Source organism: Pinus tabuliformis, chromosome 7 (assembly GCF_031772625.1).
Source record: "Pinus tabuliformis cultivar Carrire ecotype Pingquan chromosome 7, CPIR1, whole genome shotgun sequence".
Classification (NCBI taxonomy): domain Eukaryota; kingdom Viridiplantae; phylum Streptophyta; class Pinopsida; order Pinales; family Pinaceae; genus Pinus; species Pinus tabuliformis.
The window spans coordinates 1,828,494,821-1,828,522,174 of record NC_142293.1 but is presented as its reverse complement, the minus strand read 5'-3'; the positions used below and the strand labels follow the sequence as shown (position 1 = coordinate 1,828,522,174).

Below are 27,354 nucleotides of genomic sequence, written 5' to 3'. Positions count from 1 at the left end.
CAAAACAGATGTGATGACTCAGCTTGTCATCTGGCCCTCCTTCTAGTGCCAAAATGTTGATGGTGTTGGACCCGCTAACATGTAAGGGGATCTCCTTGGTAATAAGTCCCAATTAGACCTCAGACCGTTTGGTGTAGGAGTCCTAGCAGTGGGGCGTAGGGTAATGCCTTGACCGCGATGTCGCACAGAAGCAAGTAAGATAACTCTATCAATAGCAAGGGTGTGACCACTGCAGTGAGTCAAGGCAGGTGTATGAGAGGTTCTAACACAGGTGGGTTGAGATGAGGGTGAAGGTGAGTTCCAGGTTGAAAGGGATCAGTCCCAACTCAGCTAGGAACACACAACACATAGGACATACATAGCTTTCAGTGGAGCAGTCCACTCGGATGCGGTAGTCACAAAATACAAGGTAGGATAATATGTACAACACTCACAGATCAGTCTGAACGAGTGCAATGGTTGTTACAACAAGGTTCATGTGAAAGGTTTTTCTGATGTCATGCAGAGCAGTTGACACGGATGGGATAGCATTAACAACATATACAACACATTTCCATCAATAAATTATGCATTACAACAAATGAATCAATTCAAATGTAGAACACAGGTTAAAGCAACATGCATTACAAGTGTTAAAGATCATTCTTACAACAGATACAATACATGTGTGAAAACGTGTTGGCTCTTATTATATAAAGAAGTGTCAGTTCCAATCATACAATACATCAATGTAAACCTGCTATCCCCAACAGTGGCATGTTACAGCCACATCTGCCTACTCCTCCAAAGAGGTGAACTAGCTCCATGTAGTGGAGAAGCCAAGACGCTTTACAATATTGTCCAAGCTCTTTCCAAGAATAGTCTTATCAGAATCTTGGCTGACCAAAAGCCTCTATAATGAGTTATCAGGGACTATTTATAGAAAAGTGTGGGGTGACCCTTGACATTCCCCTTTGTGACAATTCAACTACCCTCATGACTCTTCACCTACTCTATGACTGTTACATCCAACTATTAACAGTTGACTTACACTTGACATGACTCAACATCACAATGCACATGTACACATGTGAGACAACATGGCTTGAGCAAGTCATGCAAGACATCACTAACACTCGGTCCATTGTGATGAGACCAACTCTTTGAAATGCTTGTGATGGTGAAGGTGGTGAGCTGATGCCAAGCTTGGTCGTCCGTGATGGTGTGCATGCACCTCATGGTGACATCTTGCTAAAGTAAACTCTTGCCTCCGTTGCAACCGATGCATTGATTCGGCCCCTTCATCCAACTCACCTGCTAATATGCACATGGTCTTCTTGGGTGTGGCTGAATCGATAACACATTGATGCATAGTGTCCATGCTGATCTTCAAGTGTGTGCTAGTGGTCATGCGCATCAACTTGCTGAAGTACATGTTCAGCTCTAGTTGGACTAGCTTCTTGTCTTCGCCTTGGTGAGTGTGCTGAATGAGTTGGGTTACATGCATGCGCACAATGCCCTGCATGCTGCTGAATCCCTTGCATGTGATTAACAACACTTCTCACCATGTCTGCTCCGTGTTAGCTGCTGGGATGGATCTTTAACTTCTACGGGCATAGTTTCATCCGTGAGTGCATGTTGCGCCCACTATTGTTCCTGATCCTGCTGCAACTCATTTGTCTATCTGTGTAGCTTCATGTTCTTCCTGAGTTGCTGCTTCGGCACATGCAACTTCTTCTTTGTTCCATTCTCTATCTTTGTGCGATCTTCATGTCACGTCGTCACCTCATAGCCTGAGTCTCCAAAGTTTCTTTCATTATCAATGGATCTGCTTGATCTTGCAACTTTGTTTCACCTCTGTGTTGTCAACAATCTTCCTCTTGGATTCATTGCATCTTCTGCATTTGTTGTTGTGTTCTTTGTGTTCGCAGTATTCGTTGCATTTGGTATGCTGCCTTCAACTGCTATTCATGATGCTGCTTGTTGTGATATCTTGATGTTCTTGTCTACGAACAACTTGATATCTTCGTGAGTAGGCAAGCTCATAGACATTTGATCGACTACATCTCTAGGTGTGCTCTGAAGGGTGTCTTCGACTCTGCTCTCTTGGAAACCATTGTACCCACACTGCTAAGAGGAAGATGAACACTTGCAATACCTGGAGACATGAAAACACTCATGGCAAGTAATTTGTCGGTCGAAAACCAAAATGAACTTGAGAACTGATTTGCAACATACCTGTGTGACTGATTGTGAAGGTTGCACAATTTCGGCCAGGAGGTTGGGAGACCGACTGCCAAGACTACATAAGGCACAGTCTGGGCTACTGAGAGACTGACTGACTATTGGAACTGCACAATGCATAGTCCATTCTGGCTGTTGACTGTTGGGATTGCACAATGTGAAATCTCATCTAGCAATGGCTGCAGGCTCAGTGACTACATTGTGTAATTTTATTGGCCAACAGTCACTATCCCTCAGGATTGCGCAAAACTGGCCATGGGAATAGTTGCTAGGCAGAAATGCGCATTTATGGGAAGGAAGGCAGAGCCTTCCCTCTCAAGATTGCACAATGCTATCTTAGTGAGGCTTTTGGTGAGGCAGAGTCTAGGCCAAGGTTGGCCAGACTCGCCAACGGGCAACAGAAAGTGAATGTGAGTGCGAATGCATGGTGATACTGAGTGTAAGAATAATTGAATGATCATGCATGAAAACAGTGAATGAAAGATTCAGAAAATGGAACAACATGCATGTGGGTGAGGCGTGTCACCGAATCGGCGACCGTTCGTGAAACACAGTTTCATGCATACGACAACAGTGGTATAGCAATGAAAAATGAAACAGTTCTAGGACAAGCTAATATGCATGTTAATGACAACAGGTGCTCATTGAAATCAAGCAAACAATACTCACACAAGTGAAAACACAAAAGCGACAGAAATGCAACACAAGGCATGGGAAGCGAGCTTACCCCAAAACCACTGAGCTGAATGTGCCGGTAGCTCCTAGATGTGATGTGGGATGTCAGAGTTGCAGGGTTGATGTGAGGAATCAGCTCTACAATGTCCAATTGATGATTTTTTATAACATTGAGGTTGTGACGCTCATGCCACAAATCTACGGAAAGCGACACTTAGTGGGAGGTTTCTAAAATGATCCTTGCATGTAACCTCCAACTGCTAGAAAAATATCCCTGAAACAAGGGATGCCTTTGCATGTTGCCTTGGGAGAAGCATCACATGCATGCAAGCCAGTTTTGTTTGGTCACAGAGGGAACCGGTCAACTCAACTACACATGCAAGAGACTACTCGACTGCTGGGAGAAAATGCGCATTTCTGGCTGGGAGCTGGGCTGGCTGCCTAGGAGATTTGCGCAATTTCTGGGCAAAGCAGCTGGCTGCTGCCTAGATTTGCTCAAATTCTGTGCTGAGCAGCCCTGCTGGGGAAAGTTGTGCAATTCCTACTTGGAGTGCTGACTAACAAAATTGCACACTCTTAGAGTCCAACAAGCTGCCAGATAGGATTGTGCAATTTCTAGAGGGAAGGCTGGTTTCCCTCCAGAAATACCCAATTTTCTTAGGGAAGTTGCTCAACCTGCAGCTGGACCAAGTCTAGGTGAACAGCCTGTGAGGGGAATGCATCCAGCTATGATCGACAACCTGCCTTTGTGCAAGCAGAACACTGAAGCTTGTGAACCTGATGAAGCAAGACAAGCTGCTGTGAAGGTTGGAAGGGAGGCTCCAAAACGAAGCTAAGGAAAAATTTGGGAGGGTGGTTGTAGCCGCTACAATTATCGCCTAATTGAAGATTGAATGTTTTTTACAGCTTTGGCATTATATATTGTATTTTACCTTTTATTTTATAAATTTGTCTCTTTGTAAATAATTAGCTTTTGTAAATATTAATTTTTTATTTTGTATCGTGCATTTCATAGCCCCCGAGACCAATACCAAGTCTTATATTATAAAGTGGCTTTTATATTATGAATTCACTTATTGATAAAAGTTGAGAAAGACCTATTGAATGCATATATCAAATCTAATATCGGAGCTCTCATATCAAAGGAATTCATTTGAAATCCCTAATATTCAAAGTCCAATCCATAAAGTGGCTCTTTTTAATAATCTAATGAATATATTAAGTGGCCATATAACTTTCGAAACTATGTAATAAAGCGGTTGTCGGAGGACTCACATTCCACGTCCTTATTTCCGTTCTTGCATATTGAAGATAGTGCATATCATAGGTTTCCTTTCGAGACACATTTTAAAAACTCCAGTATCTTCATTCCCAATCCTTCGATATCTAACTTCCGATAAGCATATACCTCTGATCTCTGATACAATACTCTCTTCGACCTTCAACCTCTAATAGTGATATAGCCTCTCGCTCCGATCTCCGATAATTTCTCCATCATTGATATGCCAATATGCCTCCCCCTCTGACTTCCGATATCTGTGAGGCTCTGATATCCAGACCCAATATGCCTTTTAGCGATTGTCTAATCAGAAAATCGTATCTTCTTGCATATCACAACTAAAAATATGAAAAAATTCTTACCATGGTTATCATTGACTTGTAAAAAATAGACTTTGTTACGATACCATGGGCCAATACTATGGCTTATCAATGGGATGTTAAAAACAATAACTTATTTCTCAATCAAAATATTTTATAACAATATGAAAATATTTTTAACCATGGATATTCACCCCCACTTTACAATGGATATTATCAACTTGTAAATATGTTTTGTTACAATACCATGGCTTATCAATACCACATGCCCCAAAGCCATAACTTATTTCATAGTACAAAGATTTTATTTTAATTTAATTTTATAACATTTTTTTAATTGAATATGTAAAGGAAAGGTTACAATTACTCTTGAGATATATCTAAACCTTCTATCATCCCCACTACTAAAAATATTCACATAGAAATTAAATTAAGGCATCGAGCTCGATGGTATTATCATTACTCTTCTCCTTTATGTAGATGATATCGTTCTTCTTGCAAGGAGCCATGATGACCTAGACAAGTAGCTTAAGACTCTTCATGCCTACTGCTCCAAGATGGGTATGACAGTTAATACAGACAAGGGTATGACAATTAATATTGAGAAGACTAAAGTCATGATCATTAAATCCAAAAAGATCACCCATGGTAGTTTTGTCTATGATAACCATTGTCTTGAGCAGGTTTCTTCTTATAAATATTTGGGTATTGACTTTCCTCATTAGCTCAACTGGAATTATAGCATTGAGAAAAGAATTATTGGAGGTTGGAAAGCTTATTATGAGCTTGAAAACAATTGTAAGTTGGTCGATCTTTACATTTGGAGTAAAAAAGGGTTCCTCTTTGAGACTCTCGCCACCCCTGTTATCTTATACGGATGTGAAGTTTGGGGTTTCATTACATCTAGGGAGCTGTAGAGAAAGATTGAGATGATCCAAAAGCAATTCATAACCTATAACCTCAAGATCAACAAAAATACTCCCTATCCTATCCTCTTGATCGAAACTAGTTTGTCCCCCATTGAAAGTGTGGCTATGTTTAGATATCTGATGTATAAGAAGAAGCATCACAATATGGAATCCAAGAGGCTCCCAAAAATTGCTTCTAACTTTAGTTAAAACCCCCACCTACACCTCAAGTGCGGGTGGCATCAGAGTGCTCAGTCTTGGCTCAACCTTTGGGGGATTAAGGAGGAGATCTTAATGGGAAGCAAGGACAATATCAAAGATACTATTACCTCCAGTTTTAAGGACAAGATGTGGGATGCTAAGGAGTTGAAGGGTAAAAGGAAGTTAAGGTACTATAAGGAGGCGATGAACCCCACCCTTGATAACCAGAATTATCTCTCTTTGTTGACTAGCACTAAGAAGAAAATGAAAATCGTTAATATTATAACTAACTCTCATGAGCTTCGGAGTGAGGCCGGGTGATGGTCTACTCCCACGACTCCCTGGGACAATAGAATCTGTCAAATTTGTGATACTAAGAAGGTGGAAGATGAAAAACACTTCCTTTTAGACTGTCTGACTCTTGCCCACATCCGCTCTCAATTCCTTATCATCAGCGACACCTCCAATCTTTTTGACTTATTAAGTTAACCCAACTATAGAAATCTTGGAATGGAATGCTTATTTCTCTACTCCTTGATCACAGAAACAAGATTTTGAAGAATGACAATTAGACTCTCTTTTCTTGAGGTCCGATAGACTACTTTGGTCTTAGTGGACATTAATCGTCATATATATATATATATATAAGAACCAACATAGATCCATCTTAGTTAAGGATCCAAGGAATGAGAGCAAGCAAAGTGAATAACAATGATAGATTAAATATAATGCATGATTTTTTTAAGTTTTTCATTATTTTATTTTCTTTGGCATGATTGATCCAAAATAAAAGTTTAATATTTTACAACCATTTCAGTTTTTCAAATTTAGATACTTTCTTAAACACAATACAATGTGATCAAATTTAAGAGAAGAGGGGGGAGGGAGAGGGAGGAAGATAGTGACAAAGTTGGAGAGTGAAGAGAGAGAGAACGACATGGGAGAGAGGGAGAGAGAGGAAGGAAGAGAGAGACGGAGAGAGGTCAGGGGAGAGAGAGATGGAGTTGGAGGGAGAGAGAGGAAAGAACAAAGATATAGAGAGATAGAGGTGGAGAGAGAGAGGGAGTGAGGAGAAATGGAGAGAGAGTGAAGGAGAGAGGAGAGGAGGGAAGAGAGAGAAGAGATGAGAGAGATAGGGAGAGAAGGGAAGAGAGAGAGATGGAGACACATAGATGAAGGGCAGAGAGAGAAGGAGAGGGAGAGGGAGATAATCATGGGAGAGAGGGAGAGAGAGGAAGGAAGAGAGAGAAGGAGAGAGGTCAGGGGAGAGAGAGGGCAGAACAAAGATATAGAGAGATAAAGGTGAAGAGAGAGGGAGGGAGTGAGGAGAGATGGAGAGAGAGTGAAGGAGAGAGGAGAGGAGGGAAGAGAGAGAAGAGATGAGAGAGATAGGGAGAGAAGGGAAGAGAGAGAGATGGAGACATATAGATGAAGGGGAGAGAGAGAAGGAGAGGGAGAGGGAGATAATCATAGAGTTGGAGGGAAGAGAAAGAGGGAGAGGGAGAGAGTGATTGCGGGGGGGAGACAAAGGGAGGTGGGAAAGAAGGGAGATAGAGGAAGGAAGAGAGAGAAGACTCAAGAGAGATGGAATTCGAGAGGGTGGGAGCGGAAGGAGAGAAGAAAAACATAGAGGGAGAAAGGTGGAGAGAGAGAGGGAGTGACAAGAGAGCGATGGAGAGAGTGGGAGGGAAAAGATAAAGGAGAGAGATAGAGAGGGAGAGAAGGTGAAGAGAGAGAGAGAGAGAGAGAGAGAGAGAAGGGGAAGAGCGGGAGAGGGAGATGGAGGGGAAAAGAGAGATAGATATGGAGAGAAAGTGTGTATATTTGTGAGAGGGAATAACAAAGAGACACATAAATACAAATATAGATATTATATAGTATTATATAACCAACCTAGATCCATCTTAACCCGAGATCTGAGCGTCGAGAGAGATCCAATCTCTCAAAGATACAAACCTTATTTTTTAATACAAAACTTGAAAAAAAAAATTGCACCTCAAAAAATTGGATCCCTGCCACTTGATAAATCAAAAATTAAAATAAATCTAAACTGATAATAATAATAAATTAAATATACACATCAATGTAAATATATAATAAAATATTATATTAAAACTTTCAATAAAATAATATATTTAAACCTGATAAGCATTTTCAAATAAATCACATCTTACATTACTATATGAGCATTGTGCACCAATCTTGCAAAAAAAATGCAAATGAAAACATGTTGGACAAGTTCACCAAAAAAAAATTGTAAATGAAAACACGTTCTTCGGCTAAAACATAGGACTTTCAAATGAACTTGTCATAGATTACTTTATCATTGTGAACTACGCCCGCTCAAAGTTACTTTATTATTCTGAACCACTCCATTTGTTTAAAAAAGAAGTACATGCTTCACCTCCGTTTGACTTGGTTGAATATTTTTTTAATTTATGGTCGCTTTGTTATGATTTAGCTTTTAAAATTGGTGATCAACATGCATCAGCACTAAACTAAGCAGACCAAAACGTGGGGTCCGTGGGAAGACATGAACCAAAACATGAAACGAATATATACCAAAATATTAAAAGAATATAATCAAATTTACAGAACAAAAACAATGATCAATTCCGTTCTACCGGTTATCAGGCCACACATGAATTTTTTGCAATTAGCTTCTATAACCATGAATTCATTTGAACAGCTTTCAGATTTACCAATCTGCAACTGCAACAACAGAAGAAATACATAAATTTGCTAAAATCACACATATCCAAACTAGGTTGTCCCGTTGGACTTTACCTACAAAAGAAATCTCCAATCAGTATAACACAGATCCCTGTGTATAGCTCAGATTTAGCTTTTCTGAAAAAATAAATAAATTGTGGAGGGAATTTGAATCTTTCAAGGAGAGACCAGAACAACGGGGGCCGGCCTATGATAAAATACTCTTCCCATGCCCCTTGACATTTTCTTTCCTTTTCCTGCTTTGCCTTTCATTGCATCTCCCGTTTTACACAACTTCCTGTTATTGTTGATGGCCACCACATCTTCTATGTTGAACTTCCATTCGCTCTCCCACCGGGGCTGCGCGCATGCAGAACACAAAGCACTAACACTGCAATAACACAAAACCAGTCAATACCATAACATGAGTAACCCTATACATCACATATACAGACAGATACATGTTAACTATTTTTATCACAGAAATATGTTGTTGTTGGGGCAGATCAATACCTTGGGAAAATTGGTGGCTTCCTCTGAGCAGTATCAGATTTTTTAGGGTTGTGACCATCACCCGAATACTCTTCGCTGTCATACACCAAATTTGCTGCAGTAACGTGGGAATCCATATTATTTATTTGCAGTGAAAGAGATCAAACGTACACTCTATGTCCGTTTGAGAAAAATAAATACACGACTGCTTCAGCATACCGAGTTACAGCCTTTTATCTTAATCGTCTCCTGATATACACATATAAAACGACGAGCTAGGAAAGGAGAATCCACCCCACCCCCTGTTTTGGGGTTTCAAATACAGCGGGGTGAGATTACGGCATGAAAGCAAAAAACAATGGTGAAGTCTCGAGGAAGATCCGCTCTCGAAAAACCGCGAGTACAATACTGTTGGCGGCTTCTTGTTTTGATATCGTGAGGCAGAAAACTGAGGCAGCACAAACCACCACGACGAAGTATTCAACGTGTCATCAGCCATACTTATCTTTTTGTTTTGTGTGTTACTAGAGCTGCAGATTTGAGTGGACTGACAATAACTGTAAATTGTAGGTCCGGATGATGATGATCACTGGTTGGTTATAAAGGGGAAAATTGGCTAAAGGTTTTTCAGTTTAGCATGAGTGGTTTTGTTTTGTGTGATAACTAAGGTGTTATTTTGTTGTTGTTTTTTTAATTCAAAAAAATTATATAGACATTTGTTGAAAGTTTTTTAGTTTAACTTAATGGGATCAATATGATTTTTTACTTTTTTTAATTGAGGTTTTTGATTGAGTTTCATGAGAATAAGCTTACCATATATTTAATTGTTCGGTTGCATTAATTTTTAATAAATTTTAAAAATTAGATTTTTTCGACATGGCTCTTGCCCACCAATTTAATTTAAATTTTTTTTTATCACTCTTGGATGCGGGTGAATAGGGAGGCGATCAGTGTGATGGGACAGGGGTGGTGGGAGGCAGCTCGACACCTGCCCACCCTGTACGTGAAGAGGAATGTAAATCGGGGGAGGGTAGCCTGGCATGCAGGCCATTACATTCTCCCGTTAAGTGCCACAGGATCCGCTGTTAATGCGTCGGCTCTCGCATGCTGTGACCTGCAAGCGATGGCGGCCTTCATCAATGAGGCAGTTATGGTGTGGGTTAATCGAGAAAGGGAAGACAATTATAAGGAAGAGCAGGGTAATGCTAGCGCGATGCAGCTAGGTGAGGTGTTAAGCTGGGTCCTCTCTGTCAATTCTGAGCCTGAAGCGGAGTTGCTGTGTCTGGTTTGTGCTATTTCTCTCTGGGGCACTGGCCGGAGTTCGAGCTCTGGGAAGTGGCCTCTGTTTTCGAGTCTCGGGTGCATTGGTCCTGTTTCGAGTAAAGATTTTGGAAAGGAGGGGGGGGACTTCGCAGGAAACTGCCTCTCCGCTCCCGTTGGCTCTGAGGTTTTTAGTCTTAAGGTTGGCGGCATTCCCTCTGTTATGTTATCTTCCTCCCTCAGCTCGAACCTCCGGGACATTGGCTCTGTTCTGAGCGTGGTCGTTCAGTCCTCTCCCACCGCTGTGGGCTTTCGAGGTTTCAGTGTGGTGTTTGGTGAATATCCGTCTGAGGCCCCTCCTATTATGGCCCGCCTTCGACAGAGAATGGGCTGCCGCCGAGGCCAACCCAGGCGTGCCCCCAATGACTCCAATTCGGACTCGCCAGCCACCAGCGAGCTGTTCACTGGGCGCTATCCGAGTACCCGTAGTGGGCGAGGAAGGCGCCGCGCATCCAATCTGCCTCCAGGGCCACCCTCGACAACTGGGTCTGCCATTTTTACTTTCAACAGTTCGCTTCATCGGCCACGGGTCACTGCACACATCACGGTGATGTTTTACGAAACCACGCAATTGGAAGGCACTGATAGTCATACGAGAGGTTCGGGAGCTGCTGATGGTCCTCCCCCTGCATTCTAGCTTGGCATTGGTATGATGCCACAGCCTACACAAGCGGAACCAGGGAGAATTATTCGGGACACGGAGATGCAGCCTGCCGATCCTGGTCCCTCTGCTCAGTTCAACGCTCCTGCTGAGGATGAACAGGAATTCGGATGGTGCCGAATTGTGGAGGAACAGCCTGATGAGTAGCATGCTTCTGCTGGAGGTAATCCTCCTTCTTTTTGTTCCAGTTTTGGATATCCTCGGCTGCTTCTTAGTCATCTGGGTTTTGGGTCTCTTCCGGCTGCTGACGAATGGATCTCCTGGTTTTGATTGGGATGTATGGGACTCTATGGGTGGTTTTGTTTTGGTCATGGGTTTCTTCGCCTCTGGAAGGAGGCTTATGTTGGTTTTTTTTGGAATGATGGCTCTTCTTCAGAGCATTGTACTGACTTCGGTCACCCTGTAAATACCTTCTCTTCTACTTAATAGAATTAATTTTACATAGAAAAAAAAAGTTGACCCATCACATTTTTATACATGGTTAATCGGGTAAATGTGTGCATTATTAAGGCATTCTTCGTGTTGCAATAGTTTTTTGGTTATATTTGTGAAGCCTTAGGCTATATCAACCACATTAATATTTTTAATTTGGTTATACTAATTTATATTTATACATATTTTTAAAGTAATTAAAATAATTATAACAACTAAATAAAAATTGAAATTTAAGATTAATATTTTTAATCATTAATGTTTTTTTTGTTTATGAATTGTATATAAATATGTTTACAATATATTTCACAATTAAAAAACACCTTGAAAAGTAAACTTGTTATTAAATTATTGTAGTGAAAATTTTAAAGTATATAAAGTAAATACTTTCAAACCATATCAAATCGAGAGGATTCATAATCTTCTAACAAAACTGCCTTCCAATATAAATAGCTCTAAAAAATGTCATGCTACCTTTCAATATAAATAGCTCTGAAAAATATCATACATTTGCTATTAAATTTGAGCTCAACAAGATCTTAAAAATATTGTAATGGAATTTCTAAAATATATATAAAATAAATACTTTCAAACAATACCAAATACTACACAATAGTCCTTAATTACCGAACTAAATTCTCTTAATAAAATTGCTTTCCAATATAAATAGCCTTAAAAAATGTCACGTTGTTTTCCAATATAAATAACCCTAAAAAAATATCATGCACTTGTTATTGAACTTTAACCGAATCGTAAAAAAAACATTCCTATAATTTAAAAATCATTACTCACCATATTATTTTTTTTAATAATAATTAATATTTTTATCAAATTTTAAAAATATAATAATATAAAATACTAATGACATCGAAACAAATATTTGTTCTATTTTTATTTCAATTTATCTAAAAGGATATGATCTTCAAACAGATAAAAATAATTAAACTTTGAATTAATCAGAAGGAGTTGCAGCTCACAGGTGAGTACACCACCTGGAGACTGCACTCAACAAACAAGGAGGAGACTCTCGCTCACATTCACTCTACATTACATGAATGAATATTACATATTAAATACATGACTAAAAATTAGGTAGCTGAAACCAACCTCCTAAATTCTAGGAACAACTCCTAAACAAAGAAGGTACGTTACAACCACATAACCATTTCTCCATTATTTCTAACTCCCCCCCTTAATGGAGAAAGGGTTATTTTGCACACCTAACATCCCTCTAAATAACTCAAACTTTACTCGCCCTAGAGGCTTAGTAAAAATGTCAGCTAAATTATCACAAGTATTACAATAATCCACACAAATTTCCTTAGACTGTATCTTTTCTCGGACAAAGTGAAACTGAGTATCAATGTGTTTAGTATTCTTATGGAAAACTGGATTGTATGCAAGCTTTATTGTGCTTTGATTGTCAGTTTTGATGCTGGTTGCTGCTTTTTGTCCTTCGCCTGCATCACTAAGCAATCTCCTCAACCAAATGGCTTCGCATGTAGCTGCACACAACGCCTGGTACTCTGCTTCACATGACGATAATGCTACAGTGCTTTGCTTTTTGCTGCTCCACGAAATAACCCCGGATCCAATACTAAATGCATAACCTGTGATAGATCTACGATCATCCAGGTTGCCTGCCCAATCAGAATCTGAATAACCTGCTAAAGTAACATCAGAAATGTCAGTGTATAAAATACCGTAATTACAAGTACCACTAAGGTACCTCAACACACATTTTGCTGCATTCCAGTGACTGTCGAGTGGTCTGGACATAAACTGGCTCAGCACACTAACAGAGTATGCCAAATCAGGCCTAGTTGTCGTAAGATATATCAGACTTCCCACTAGCTGTCTATACAAAGTGGCATCCACCTGTTTTGTGCCATCGTCACTGCTTAACTTGAGATTCTGTTGCAATGGTGTTGCTGCTGTTTTACACTGTTCCATTCTGAATCGTTCCAACAGGTTTCTGGCATACTTTCCTTGAGTTAGAAAAGTTTGACCAGAATCTTTCCACACTTCTAGTCCTAGGCAATAATGAAGATCACCAAGGTCTTTCATTTCAAATTCCTGTGACATTTGTTGCTTGATTTCTTTGATTAAACTATTTGCATTCCCTGTTATTATCATGTCATCCACATACAAAGAAATCAAAATTATTTGCCTTTGTTTATTTATCTTGGTGTACAGATTTGGATCGTTGAGGCTCTTATGGAAGCTATGCTGAACAAAAAATGAATCAATTTTGTCATACCATGACCTGGGTGCTTGTTTCAATCCATAAAGTGCCTTATGCAGTTTACACACTAAATGTTCCTGCCCCTTTTTCACAAAACCAGGAGGCTGTACTAAATATATTTCTTCTTTTAATTCTCCATTCAGAAATGCAGATTTAACATCTAACTGGTGTAGCTTCCATTTATGTTTTGTTGCTAAACAGATTAGCATTCTAATTGTATTAAGTTTAGCTACGGGGGCAAAGGTGTCATCAAAATCAATTCCTTCCTGTTGTGAATAACCCTTTGCTACCAGTCTTGCTTTGAATTTTTCTACAGTACCCTCTGCATTTATCTTAGGTTTATACAGCCACTTACAACCTATAGGGGTTTTTCCTTCTGGCAGCTCAACTAAGTCCCAAGTATGGTTTCTATATATGGATTCCATTTCTTCATGCATTGCAGCCCTCCATTCATCTGATCTACTTGCTTCTTCATAATTTGAGGGTTCTACAATATTTAAAATTTTGGACATTAAAGCATAGTCTCTGAATTTTGCAGGTAGTCTAGTTTTTCTACCTGATCTTCTTGGTAAAGGACTCACCTCAACTCTTCCTGTTTCAACACTGTCTGGGCCTGCATCCTCACTTATTGAGCTATCTGCTGCTACTTCTTCCTGTTTCTGCTCCTGCTCCTTTTCTTCTTCTTCTTCTTCACTGTTCAGTTCTATCAGAAATGGAATGTGGCTATCGTTGTTAGAGTCTTCCTTTCCATCTCCTATATGTTCATGAAAAATGACATCTCTGCTTGCAAACACTTTACGAGTCACAGGATTATATAATTTGTATGCTTTATATTCTGTGCCATATCCTACAAATATGCATTTCAAGGCTTTGGGATCTAGCTTTTTCCTATCTGCTTTCGGTATATGAGCAAAAGCTTTAGATCCAAATATTCTCAAATGACCAATTGCTGGTTTGAGTCCAAACAATGCTTCAAAGGGGGTTTTGAAGCCTAGACATTTGGTGGGACTCCTATTCTTTAAATAAACAGCAGTATTAATGGCTTCTGCCCAAAGACCATTAGAAATGCCCTTACCTTGAAGCATACTTCTCGCGCACTCCACAAGGGTCCTGTTCTTGCGTTCTGCTACTCCATTCTGCTGTGGAGTGTGTGGCACTGTGAATTGTTGTATAATCCCATGCTGCTTGCAGAAGTTCATGAACTCATTTAACCTGTATTCCCCCCCTTGATCCGAGCGGAGAATCTTTATCTTCTTTCCTGTTTGGTTCTCTATCATAGATTTGAATTCTTTAAAATATTGGAAAGCTTGACTCTTTTTGCTTAAAAAATACACCCAAGAGAACCTAGTGCAATCATCTATAAACAGTAGAAAGTAGTATGCACCTCCTAAAGACCTACTCTGCATAGGTCCACAAATATCTGTATGCACTAGTTCTAGGATGTCTCTTTGTTTTCTGTTGACATGCACAGGGAATTCATCTCTATGCATCTTCCCTAATGCACATCCATCACATTCCAGTTTGATATTATGTAAAACAGGAAGTCCATCGACCATACCTTTATTTTTAAGCAAGATGAGATCTTGTAGATTGATATGTCCAAATCTCTGGTGCCAGAGATTCTCAGCTGTTGATGTTGCTGCAACCATCGCCTGTCGTGGCATGCTCCTTGCATCCAGTTTATACAAATTCCCCACACGTACTCCTGTTGCAACTGTCTCCAATTTGCTATCCTGAATGACACATCCATTCTTGAAGAATTGTACCTGCATGTCCTGGTCTGTTATCATAGAGACAGAGATCAAATTCTTTTTAATTCCTGGAACATATAGAACATTTTTGAGATGTTTGATATCGCCACTAGGTAGCTTCACAGGAATATCCCCACAACCTTTGATCTCATACCCACTGTCATCACCCAAATAAATTTTGGATCCACATGTAGAATCTTCAAGAAACTCAAAATATTCTCTCTTACCAGTCATGTGCGAGGATGCGCCTGAATCGACATACCATGTATTGTCCTCATCTCCTCTTGATGCTGAAAGTGCACAGTCGACTGTAAATAGCCGAAGATCATAGCTGTGGTCTTCCTCTTCTTCAGCAAAACAGCCCTGATGCTTCTTCTGTTTACCTCTCCTTTCATCTGTTTGCCTCTTATAACACTCTCTGATCTGGTGACCAGGCTTTCCACAGTAAAAACATCTCTTAGCATAGTTATCATTCATACCTCTAGATGGTCTCCTTTGAAAGGAGTTGGCCCCTTTCTGCTGCTGCTGTGGTTGCTGGTGCTGATGTTGGTGCTGGCGCTGCTTTCCTCTGTGCTGTCTTTTCTTTGCCATCAGAGCAAGGTCATTGCTCTGGGTCTTCAAATTTTGTCTTCGCTCCTCCTCCTGGAGCAGAATTGCTGTCAGCTCATCAAAAGAGGGGGCTTTCTCCCTCGCTGACAACCCTGAGATGAATGTCTGATATTCATCGGTCATCCTGTTCAGTGTGAGGGTAACCAGATCTGAGTCTGATACCTTTTCTCCAATGGATCCCAATTTGTCTTTCAGATCCTTGATTCTGGCTGTGAATCCATCAACAGATTCATTCTCGTCCATCTTTAGTGCATACAATTTTCCTTTGAGTGCGAGAACACGATTTGTGTTCTGTGTCTCATACAGACCCTTGATCGTGCTCCAAATATCTGCGGCCGACTTGCAATCTCGAATATGAGGGATAATGTTGTCTTTGACAGACATCTTCAGTATGACTTTTGCCTTTGTTTCTCTTTTATCCCAATCCTGTTCTTGGGTTGTATTTCCGGATCTCTGTTCATTTCCCAAGACGATCGACCATGCGTTCGCACTCTCCAGCAAGGTTTGCATTTTGAACTTCCAGTTGGAAAAATTCGTTCCATCGAGCTTGCCGGACTCGTGGAGGTATGATTCCAGACTGTTGTTCATTTTCGCACTACTGAACACTCCAATTGGCCACCACCGGGCAAGTCCGATCTGCTACCACCGAACAGATCAGGAACTTCTCTGTGCCACCACCGGGCAAGTCCAATCTGCTGTCTCCAAACAGATCAGGGACTTCACTATGCCACCACCGGGCAAAACCGATCTGTCACCACTGAACAGATCACAGAGCTCTGATTCGCCACCACCGGGCAGGTCCGATCTGCTACCACCGAGCGGATCACGGAACCTCACTTCGCCACCACCGGGCAGATCCGATCTGCTACCTCCGAGCTGATCAAGGATCCTCAATTCGCCACCAACGGGCAAATCAAATCTGCTGCCACCGAGCAGAAACCTTCACGTGCCTCCACCGGGCAACTCCGATCTGCAACAAAGATTGCAGATTTACAGAAAGAAAGGGCTGGCGCTCTAATCAACGCCGAATCCGCGCTAATTGCGGAAAATGAAAATTTATGATGTGCACGAAATTTGGCGCGTTTAACAGCCACGGATCCGCGCTAATTTGTTCGTTCTTTTCTCTGGCGCGGTTTTCAGCCTCAAACCCACGCTAATGGCGCGACTGTACCTCCAAAAAACGCGCTAATTGCTGCAATCTTCCCAAAAAAAAAATTTCGCTCCGAATTTCCGCTCCAACCCTTCCTTCGGCTCAGTGATGATCAGTCATCTGATGCCTTTTCGCTTCAGGTGTTACTGCAGCTCCACCTGATCACACAGCTATCTCTACATGTACTCCTACCACTACAGATGTGTAACTAATGATACATCCCAGAAAAAAACAAAATTAAGGCTACCTCTACCCTAAGCTCTGATACCAAGATAAAAATAATTAAACTTTGAATTAATCAGAAGGAGTTGCAGCTCACAGGTGAGTACACCACCTGGAGACTGCACTCAACAAACAAGGAGGAGACTCTCGCTCACATTCACTCTACATTACATGAATGAATATTACATATTAAATACATGACTAAAAATTAGGTAGCTGAAACCAACCTCCTAAATTCTAGGAACAACTCCTAAACAAAGAAGGTACGTTACAACCACATAACCATTTCTCCATTATTTCTAACTCAAACATGATGTCGAGGAATCTTTTATGCAGTGGATATAAAAATCTTAAAAATAAGTTATTTAATATAGTCCTAAAATAAATTATTTAATATAGTTTTTTAAATTATAAATAATTTTTAAAAATTAAAACACAAATGAAAATAAATAAATGAGATACAAATTAAAAAAGATAATATGTAGAGTAAAGATGTATAAAAGTAAAATTTTGTATGGGAAAGATGTTCTCAACATGCGGTACGCGATTTACAATTATATCTTCGATTTGGTGAGATTAACCCAATTTTACCATGTAATTGCAATCGTGTCTGATTTAGTTTCGGCTATAGCAATTTTATTCTCCTGCCAACCAAACTTGGTCCCACACTGTCTGCCTTCCATCTCCGTAGTTTTCTAGGATAACAAGATCTTGAAGATGTGGCCAACGAGTTAATGCGAAGTGACAAGGCAGCGACAATGCAGGTAGTGCTTTTCAAATCCCAATTTTGTGATCAAATTTTGAAAATAAATAGATAAGGTAGCCACTATCATATTTATAATTAATTTTTAAAAAATTTCTAAAAATTTTAATACTAAAGTTATTTAATATTAATTTTTAAATTTTTTAAACAGAAATTATTTAAAGGCATGTTGTTCACTAATATGGGAGATTAATGACCAAGTCTCATTTCAAGAGTGGAGAAAATTGAACTTGTGATCTCCAAAGCTAGCAAAGATGTTTTAACTACATAGACTCAACAAATTAAATAGGACATATATATATATATATATATATATGAAAATGAAATTGCAAGGGGGTAAAGTTCATATTTGTGTAACACCAAGTTGATAACTATTAAGAAAGTGAAGATTGAACATGAAAAATTTATCATTCAATTGACTTTATATAATACTAACTTGTTAAATAAACTATTCCATAAAACTATATTTTTATGAGAGAGTGTAGATTTTCACAATATTTAAATTGAGAGAATTTTTTTGCATGAAAAAGTGTAGAGGATTTTTAATTTTGTCCAACTTTTTTGGTGGACACTCCACCTATCATCCAAGATCATAGAATTAAATGATCACAAACAAGTGCTTAGAAGCCTTGAATGATCACAAATGAGTGCTTAAAAGCCTTTAATAGAGAGAAGAATACAAATTAGTTGTTAAGAATTTAACTTTAAATTAATAAAGGTAATCGGTAAGAGAAAGTCAAAGAAAAGGGGGTCAAGTAAAAAAAATTAAAATAAGAACAAATAAACAACAAAAGAAATGAACATAAAAATTAAGAAATTCAAAATATAAATAAAATGAGGTGAATTAGGGGATAAAGAAAATAACCAATATAGTGAAATTGGGGAATAGAAGAATATTAAATAAATTAAGAGATAAATGGAAAGAATCCATTTAATTCCATTAGAATATAAGTACATATAAATTTGTATGGATATGTTAAAAATATGAAAAATGGATAAATGGATATAAGGATGAAAGAAAAAGGAAATTTGAAAAGATAATTCTATAAATAAATAAATAGATACAAAGTGTGTGTGTGTGCGAAGGATGAGAGGTCCAAAGCTAGAAGTATAAAATTGGGACTAAGAGCTCAAAAAATGAGATCAAATATAATCTTGGATCAAAAGGAATAAAATGACGCCATGAAAGAGAAGGAGGATTTGTTGGTTCACCAAGCATTGATGGTTCTAGAATCGAAATGGAGAGTACAGGGAGAGGGATGGGGTAGGGACGAGAGAAAAATAATGACTGAGTTGATGTATAACATGTTTTCAAGAATGGATTAACTTATAACCATCTTCTCTGTTAAATTTGTTGGAATGCTTCTCAATCTCAAGAGCTTCCTTAATGATTCTAGAGTTGGAAAAAGGAATAGAGGTAAGGATTTTTTACTTATCAAAGTAAACGATGTGTTTAAAATTAAAAGAGAATTCAATGATGGTAGACATTGATAATTAAAGATGGTTGGTATCAACAATATGCTCTTTAAGGAGGGCTTTGAAGGGACAACCAGTCTAGCCAACGTATAACTCCATGCATGAACCATGAATCTGGTAAACCCATGAACTTAACATGGGGTCAGACATATCCTTAGTTGACCAGAACATTTTCTTCAAAGTTTATGGGGTTTAAAAATGGTCTTAATGTTCTTTTATGACAAGATCTTAGCAATGAGGTCGATGGTTCCTTTTATGTAAGGGAAAGAGACTTGGCCCTAAGGAGGAGAGGAAATAGAGCGATTGGATTTAGGATTAGAGACTAGAAATGAGCTTGAAATTATTGATATAAAATGATTATACCTCATCTCAATGGATTACCTCCCTCTTCACCACTGACGGGAAATTTAATTGCTTAAATTTTGAGTTCATTAAATTATCAATCAGGGCTCGTAAGCTGATGAGGCACCCACACAATATATGAAGAATTAGATCTGATTGAAACATTATATCACACAATGCAACATTCAATTAATAATCACTTTCTACCGGACGCAATTCATGCTTCTCTCAGTTAACAAATAATTATATACATTAATCTCAAAAATAGTTTACATTCATTAATATTCAACAAGGTCGAGTAACAGTAGCAGTTGATCAATCCATTCACACTCATGTTGAAAAGAATAAACAAAACCATGCAATCCAATAGGACTACAGGTTCGAGTCCTTAGGGTACCTCTCAACCCTCTGGTAGATCCCTAGGTTAGTAGTCTCTTAACACACGCGATAAGGGCCCTTAAACCACATTAAAATTCCAACTTCTTCAAATTGATGTGATTCTCATAAAGGAATCAACAACATTAGATAATTGTAATGGAATAAATACAAAATAATGATTTACAACATTAAAATTACATGTCTTCAAAAATCATAAAGAACCACATTCAATCTATTAAACAAACACATAACCTATGCAAGTGCATTCTAGGTAACCCGATCAAGGGGGGCTCTCTAGCTGGAAGCACTGCAAGTAAAGGAACTTGTTACTCCAACAAATTAAACAACAACGGTGCAGATTATATTATAGAGTCATAAAAAATGTAGTACAGAGTCCAAAACTCATTTTAGCCACTTCAGCAGTGTCACAATATCATTACATCTAACTTTCTTCAGTAGGTTACAATACAATATATAAACCATTATCGACCAATCCAGCCCGAAGAAATAAGGAAAAGTGTTATAACTAAGTGGCTAATATTTTCAAAAATGACAATGGACGAAACTTCCTATTATTGTTGACCAATCTCGTTCTAACTAAAACTCATACAATATAAAAAGATAACCAAATAGAAACTACTTTGACTATGTAGGTCACAGTCAGAAGTATCCAAGTTGGTGTGTAAAGTGAACATTGCATCTGTCCTTCCCATAGTTATCTAGAATGGATCCTCCCAGTAGATTATAATACAATGCTTGATCTGGTAAACAATGGTCATCCACCCTAAGATTTAGGCAAAAAAGGCTACAAAGTCTCACAACCATTAGATAAGTAAATTTACTGAAATATGGACCAATTTAGCAAGAAAACACATAAAAATAGTGATAATCACCTTTGGCATTCAAGATACAATTAAAGACATAAGATAAAAGGAAATAGTAGTAAAGTATAAGGAAATGTGAGGCAGGGCTTGAGGTTTTGAGTCATAGAAGATGCTTAAGATGTGCTTGGAACAGGTTGATTTTGAGGTTGTTCATCCCCCCACACTTAGACTGTTGCGCGTCCTTGTGCTGAATTCCTGTCAGAAGCTTGACCCGATGGTCAAGCTTCTCTTAGCTCTGCTCTTATTTTCTCCTAGAGTATTTGACTTGCATTCTTTGAAAATGTTGGCATCAAGTAGTCCATCTTAGTCTACTAGAGCTAGTATTGCTTAAGTAATAGCTGATTTCAAACTGCCAAGTAGTCTTGCGGTTTTCTTAAACGATCATTACTTTGAGTCAGAGCTTGATTCTCCAATTCTAATTGAACACACTTGAACTTGAACTTATTAACCTTCCTCCACAATTTCTTTGCTTTCTTCTACTTTCCAAAGCATGTTTGATCTAGTTCCATGTCTACTAATATCTTAGGCTCAACCTCTACAAACTCTTCGGTATTCCTAATTTCTTCTAATTTTGGAGAATTCAACACTTCCTCCTTTCCAATGATTTTCACTTTTATTACTGGTAATGGTAACTTTAAATCCACTTTGTCACCCAACAAAGAATCCAAATCTTATTTATAAGCTTTCCATTCTAAGTTTAATTCTACAATTCTAACAAATCTCTCTAATTTAGTAACTCCTACATTTTTCTCAATACCAACTTCAGATAACTTCGGTACTAGAATTGTTCTTATCAATTTGTCTTCATAGGCACTCGGTGCCTAGAATTCCTTTTCTATTTCAATGTCAAGACCATCTAGTGGAGAGACATATTTAACACTCTCATTAGAAGCATCTTTTACAACATTATTCCCATCCTTTACCAATTCATATTTGGAACCAGGGCTCCCATCTCCCTCTCCTTTAGAGTCGAAATATGGTAAATGAAGAAAAAATTGACTAACTTCATGACATACCTGTGATACCATTTTCAACAAATCAGACTCCCTACCTAAGATTATTGAGGTTGTTACAGGTTCATTTGTCCCTTCCTGGCTTGTAGACTATTTAAGTGATGACCGGGTGTGGCAATGATGAGGTACAATCTTAATAACCACAACCTCCTCTAAATCTCCTCCAGAGTCAGATTTATTTTCTGAATTCAACTCCTCAGGGTCAATTGCAAGAGAAATTTCCTTCAACACCTTTTTACTATACCCTGTCTTCTACATGAGAACCTTCTTCTATTTTAGCTGACAAGATTTCCCTCTAGGATTCTTCTTCTTTACAACTGGGAAGTCCTCCTCCTAAGATGAAGGTTATTTAGATTTCTCATATGCTACTTCCTCTTCTTTTTTAGACAGGGGGCCATCTAGGGTTTCTTCCTAGAGGGTTTTACTATTTTTAGAAATAAGAGTTTCTCCCAATGCGTTGGAGCCCTACTCATTTTCGTCACACACTAAGTCTTGATATGAGCATTCATCTTCTGAAACAAATTTCCTCTAAGACATAGATGATCTTTATTTTGTGGGAGATGACATGAAATCATGCCTATATCCACCCCAAAAAATAAATTCTTCCCACACCTTATCCTACTTCTGCAATTCCACTTCTACTAAGATTTTTATCAAGCCATGGTTAAACATACTTGTCCCGACATTGAGAGGATGAGCCTGAAATTTTTTGGCCATTTTGGTTAAACTTTGTAATAGGTAAATGGGAAGGTTCATTTTCTGCTTATCCTTAAAACAAATTAGAAATTTGAGATGGTACTGAAAAGTGACAGCATATCTACCTTCACAAGTAATGTATTTTTGAACCAAATATAGAGGCTCATGCCACTCCTCCTTCACCCACACCCGTGGTATGCCCTTGCTCCAATTCAGGCCCTTTTTCTCAGGGATCATACGGTATGTTGTTGGGCATGGGTTGGTTGTACCTTGATAGAACCAAGGTGGATTATTATGACAAAGCTATTGAGTGCTGGATGGAAATGGAGAACCAAGAGTTCTATGAGGTAAGAAGAAAGCGACATCAGTTAGAATGTTGAAAGTTATGCAGGTGAAGCATAGTCATAGGAAAGGGTGTTTGTTATTTGTAGTACACATCTCTAGTGACAAAGGAAAGGAGTTTGAGAATGCAGATGTTTTAAGTAGGTACCCAGTTCTACAACAATTTTAAGATGGATTTCCCGAGGACATTTCAGAGTTTCCACCTCATAGGGAAGTAGACTTTTCTATTGAGTTGGTACCAGGGGCATCCCCAACATCAAAGGCACCTTATAGGATGAGTACACCTGAGTTGGTAGAGTTGAAGTTGTAGTTGAAGGAAATGTTGGACAAGGGATACATTAGGCCAAGTGTATCACCATTGGGTGCACCGTTACTCTTTGTGAAGAAGAAGGATGACACTCTCAGATTGTGCATTGAATATAGGCAGCTGAACAAAGTGACCATTAAGAACAGGTATTCTTTACTGAGGACTGATGACTTGTTCGATTAGTTGTAGGGAGCAATAGTGTTCTCGAAGATTGATCTAAGATCCATATATCATTAGGTACACATCAAATAAGATGACATCTACAAGACAACTTTCCAGACTAGGTATGGGTATTATGAGTTTGTTGTAGTTCCATTTTGTTTGACTAATCCTCCAGCTACTTTTATGTGCTTGATGAATAATGTTTTGCATCTGTATTTTGATAAGTTTGTTATTGTGTTCATTGATGACATATTGATATATTCTAAAAAAATAAGAGCATGTTGAGAATTTAGCAGCAGTGTTGAGGTTGTTGAGAGAGCATCAGTTGTATTCTAAGCTCAATAAGTGGAGTTTCTTTCAGACTGAGGTACATTACTTGGGACATGTTGTTTCCATGGATCACATAGCATTGGACCCAGAGAAGATAAGAGATATCATGGAGTGGGAAGCTCCCTGGAATGTCGATGAGGTGAGATAATTCATGGGGTTAGTAGGCTATTATAGAAGGTTCATCAGGAACTTCTCACATATTTCTCATCATATTACATCATTGCAGGGGAAAGGTAAAAATTTTGAATGGACAGAAGAGTGTGAGGCTAGTTTTGAGCAGCTCAAGAAGTTTTTGACACATGCACCAATGTTAAAGATCGCAGATTTGGATAAGGAGTTTGTTGTATGTACATATGCTTGCAAAGAGCACTTGTTAGGATCCTTATGCAGGATGGACAGGTGGTGTGCTATTAGTCACGAAAAAGAAATGAGCACGAGCAGAACTACCCCACTCATGATCTTGAGTTAGTAGCGATCATACATGCATTGAAGATGCTGAGGCACTATATTCTTGGCAAAAGGTTTGTATTGTTGAGTGATGACAGTGGTTTTCGGTATCTGTTTGACCAACCGACTTTGAATGGCAGACATGCTCAGTGGTTGGACACGATAAGTAAGTTAAATTTTGAGATTAGATATATCAAAGGTAAAGAGAACATGGTGGAAGATGCTCTTAGCAGGTGGATACAAGTAAATCACTTAGCAGCTATGATCTCCTATGGGACAGATTTACAGGATAGGATCTTGCAGGCAGGTCAGCAGGATGATAGGTATATGGAGATTGTGCACAGGCTCCAATAGTTACAGTTGGTAGTACAGGTACATGTACAGGTAGTGGTATAGGTACATGTACAGGCAATAGTATAGATACAGGTGCATGCAGTAGTACATGTATAGGTATAGGTGATGGTACAAGTACAGGTACAACTAGTGGTATAGGTACATATATAGGTAGTGGTATAGGTATAGGTACAGGTGCAGGTGCACTAAATGAGGACTATCATCTCACAACAGACGGATTGGTTAGATTTAGAGGTAGGATATATGTGTCAGACAATAGTGAGCTCAAGAAGGTGATCTTGAGAGAGTTTCATGCGAAACCATATTCAAGTCACCTAGGTTATCAAAAGACACTGACAACAGTGAAGAAATTCTATTATTGGTCGAATTTGAAGAGAGACGTAGTAGAGTTTGTGGCTAGGTTCTTGGATTGTCAGCAGGTGAAGGCAGAGTGTAAGCATCCAAGTGGACTGCTACAACCAATTGTAATTCTAGAGTGGAAATGGAAGGTCATTTCCATGGACTTTATCACAGGTTTGATGAGGACAGTGAGACAACATGATTCCATCATGGTTGTTGTGGATAGGTTGACAAAGGTTGCACACTTTATTCCAATGAAGTCTACATTCTTAGTGAGTGATGTGGAACAGGTCTTCATCAGGGACATGGTCAGATTGCATGGAGTACCAAGAAAGATTGTGTTAGACAGGGATGTGTATTTAACTTCGAAGTTTTGGAAGTGTTGGACACCTAATCCTTAATGGGTTAGTGTGGAAGCCGAATAGACAAAAGGAGTCCAAGAGACCTTGGGATGTGAAACCCAACGGTCACAACATGTACTATAAATGTAAATCATTTGTTAATAAAAATGTACTCTCATGTTTTATCCTTTCGATTATTCTTGTTGCCCATGTGTGTTTAACATGGTATCAGAGCACAGGTCCTTAGTCCCTAAAATTAGTTGTAACTCCTTGCATCAGTTTTCTCTGCCATAACCATTGCCTGCGCCCTCTACGCTCCCTGGGTTGTTCATAATTGTCCTCCCTACGCTCTCTAATCATTTTTTGCACATTTTTTTGGGTGTAACATCTCTTGGACTGACAAAGAACGCCCAGCTCCTAGCGTCGCCTGCAACTAGCACAGTAAGCGCACAGTTTGCACAGAGCAATGTAGTGGCCAATCTAGGGTGCTATATTAGACTAGATTTATTATCAACCAGGGTAGGTAAACTTAGAGGCACGCGTCTAAAGTCTATAGACCTAAAAGGATCTCGGCTACCTAACTAAGTGTTTACTGTGACAGGTTGCAACACTCCTTTACAGGAGGTTAAAATATGTTTCCTCTCACCTTAACACTCAGATCACCTAACTTATCTAACTGTCCTAAGGATACATCGTATTGCTAGACTGAGATTTTAGTCCTCTTACAAGGATGTTATGCACAAAAGCTCTGTCTAGTTAACACTTAAGCATTCATGAAAAATCAAAAGCACACTAAAGTTTAAATGCATGAAAACAGAGTCTATGGAGATGCTTTAAAATATAACGATGGATCAAATCTCTTACAAGATATGGTTCAATGATCTAACGATAAAATCTTCAAGCTATCACCATAAATACCATTTGTGAGAATTTCTAATCAAATCGACAAAGTCATAAACATGGAAATAACACTAAACACTATGTGTTCTATTCAAATTCAAAAAACTGCTAAGGAAATGAAATTAACAGTATACCAATCCATGCAGGGCCCGTCCACGTTTCAATGGTACACTGAAGTAAACTCAAGCAACGAGAGTATTAATGCATAAACACTGCTGGAGTAAAACCGTGACTATATTTAAGTGCTGAAGATTGCAATCACATACAAGAGCTCTGTTCTCAAACGATGCACAGAGATAATAATCGTAACTGTTCTTGAAAACAAAAATAATACGCAGTCTTTATCTGCTTGTCCCTATCTGAATCGAATGTACATTCATTAAGCAGATGTTTCTGCCTTTACAATGGAATGATTTTTGGTCATTTCTAATCTAAACTGATTTTCAAAAAAAAACAAAATGAAACCGGTTTGGGAAACCATGGCTTTTACTGCCTTTGTAATCAAAAGGCTGGGGTTTGACCAGCGTTGACCACATAACCAGGAGCTTTTGATTTGTTGTAGAATCGATTTTTCACCATGCATGTACATTCCAGGTTTCGTTCCTATCCATTGCTTTGGTTTGCCTGTCATGCCACGTGTCAGATGATAAACCGTTTACAGGATGTTATGACTTCCTGTAATATTTTTTTATTGAAAATTCCTCATTTCTAACATAAAAATTCATAAATTAACTTTAATGCAAACTAACAACTATAATTCTATTAATTAATCAATTTCGAGGGATATAAGGGGTCTATGGAGGAAAAAGGTAGACAAATGATGGTGTTTCTAGAAGAAAAAGATGGTAATGGAATGGTACCAACATCTCCCCCAAGCTCAATGACTTAGCATGTCCTCATGCTAATCCTGATGTGCTGCCTCTATACTCTGTTCCTGCCTGTACCTCTGCTGCTTTTAACAATGCATCTATGTTCTTCTTAGCTTGGGCATCTTTCTGAATGTGGAGCTCATGTTTCAAACTCTTGTATTTCTCCTTGAGGGCTTTCTTTTGGGTATACCATTTGGTTGCCCACTTGCAA

At 38.8% G+C, this 27,354-nt stretch overlaps 1 protein-coding gene across 2 annotated transcripts in view; it reads right to left on the bottom strand.

The window, feature by feature from the left end:
- LOC149255708 (uncharacterized) overlaps positions 1-9,137 on the bottom strand; it is a 35,360-nt gene extending 26,223 nt beyond the window's left edge. Inside the window, exons 1-2 of one of the 2 annotated variants that reach the window (XM_089460553.1) lie at positions 8,832-9,125; positions 8,304-8,709 (exon numbers count right to left, since the gene is read on the bottom strand). In XM_089460553.1, coding sequence (XP_089316679.1) covers positions 8,496-8,709; positions 8,832-8,947 — 330 coding nt within the window. In that variant the 5' untranslated portion in view covers positions 8,948-9,125 and the 3' untranslated portion in view covers positions 8,304-8,495. Of the gene's footprint in view, positions 1-8,303; positions 8,710-8,831 lie in introns of those variants that run through there. The other variant, XM_089460555.1, reaches the window with a different exon arrangement.
- Positions 9,138-27,354: the final 18,217 nt, after the last annotated feature.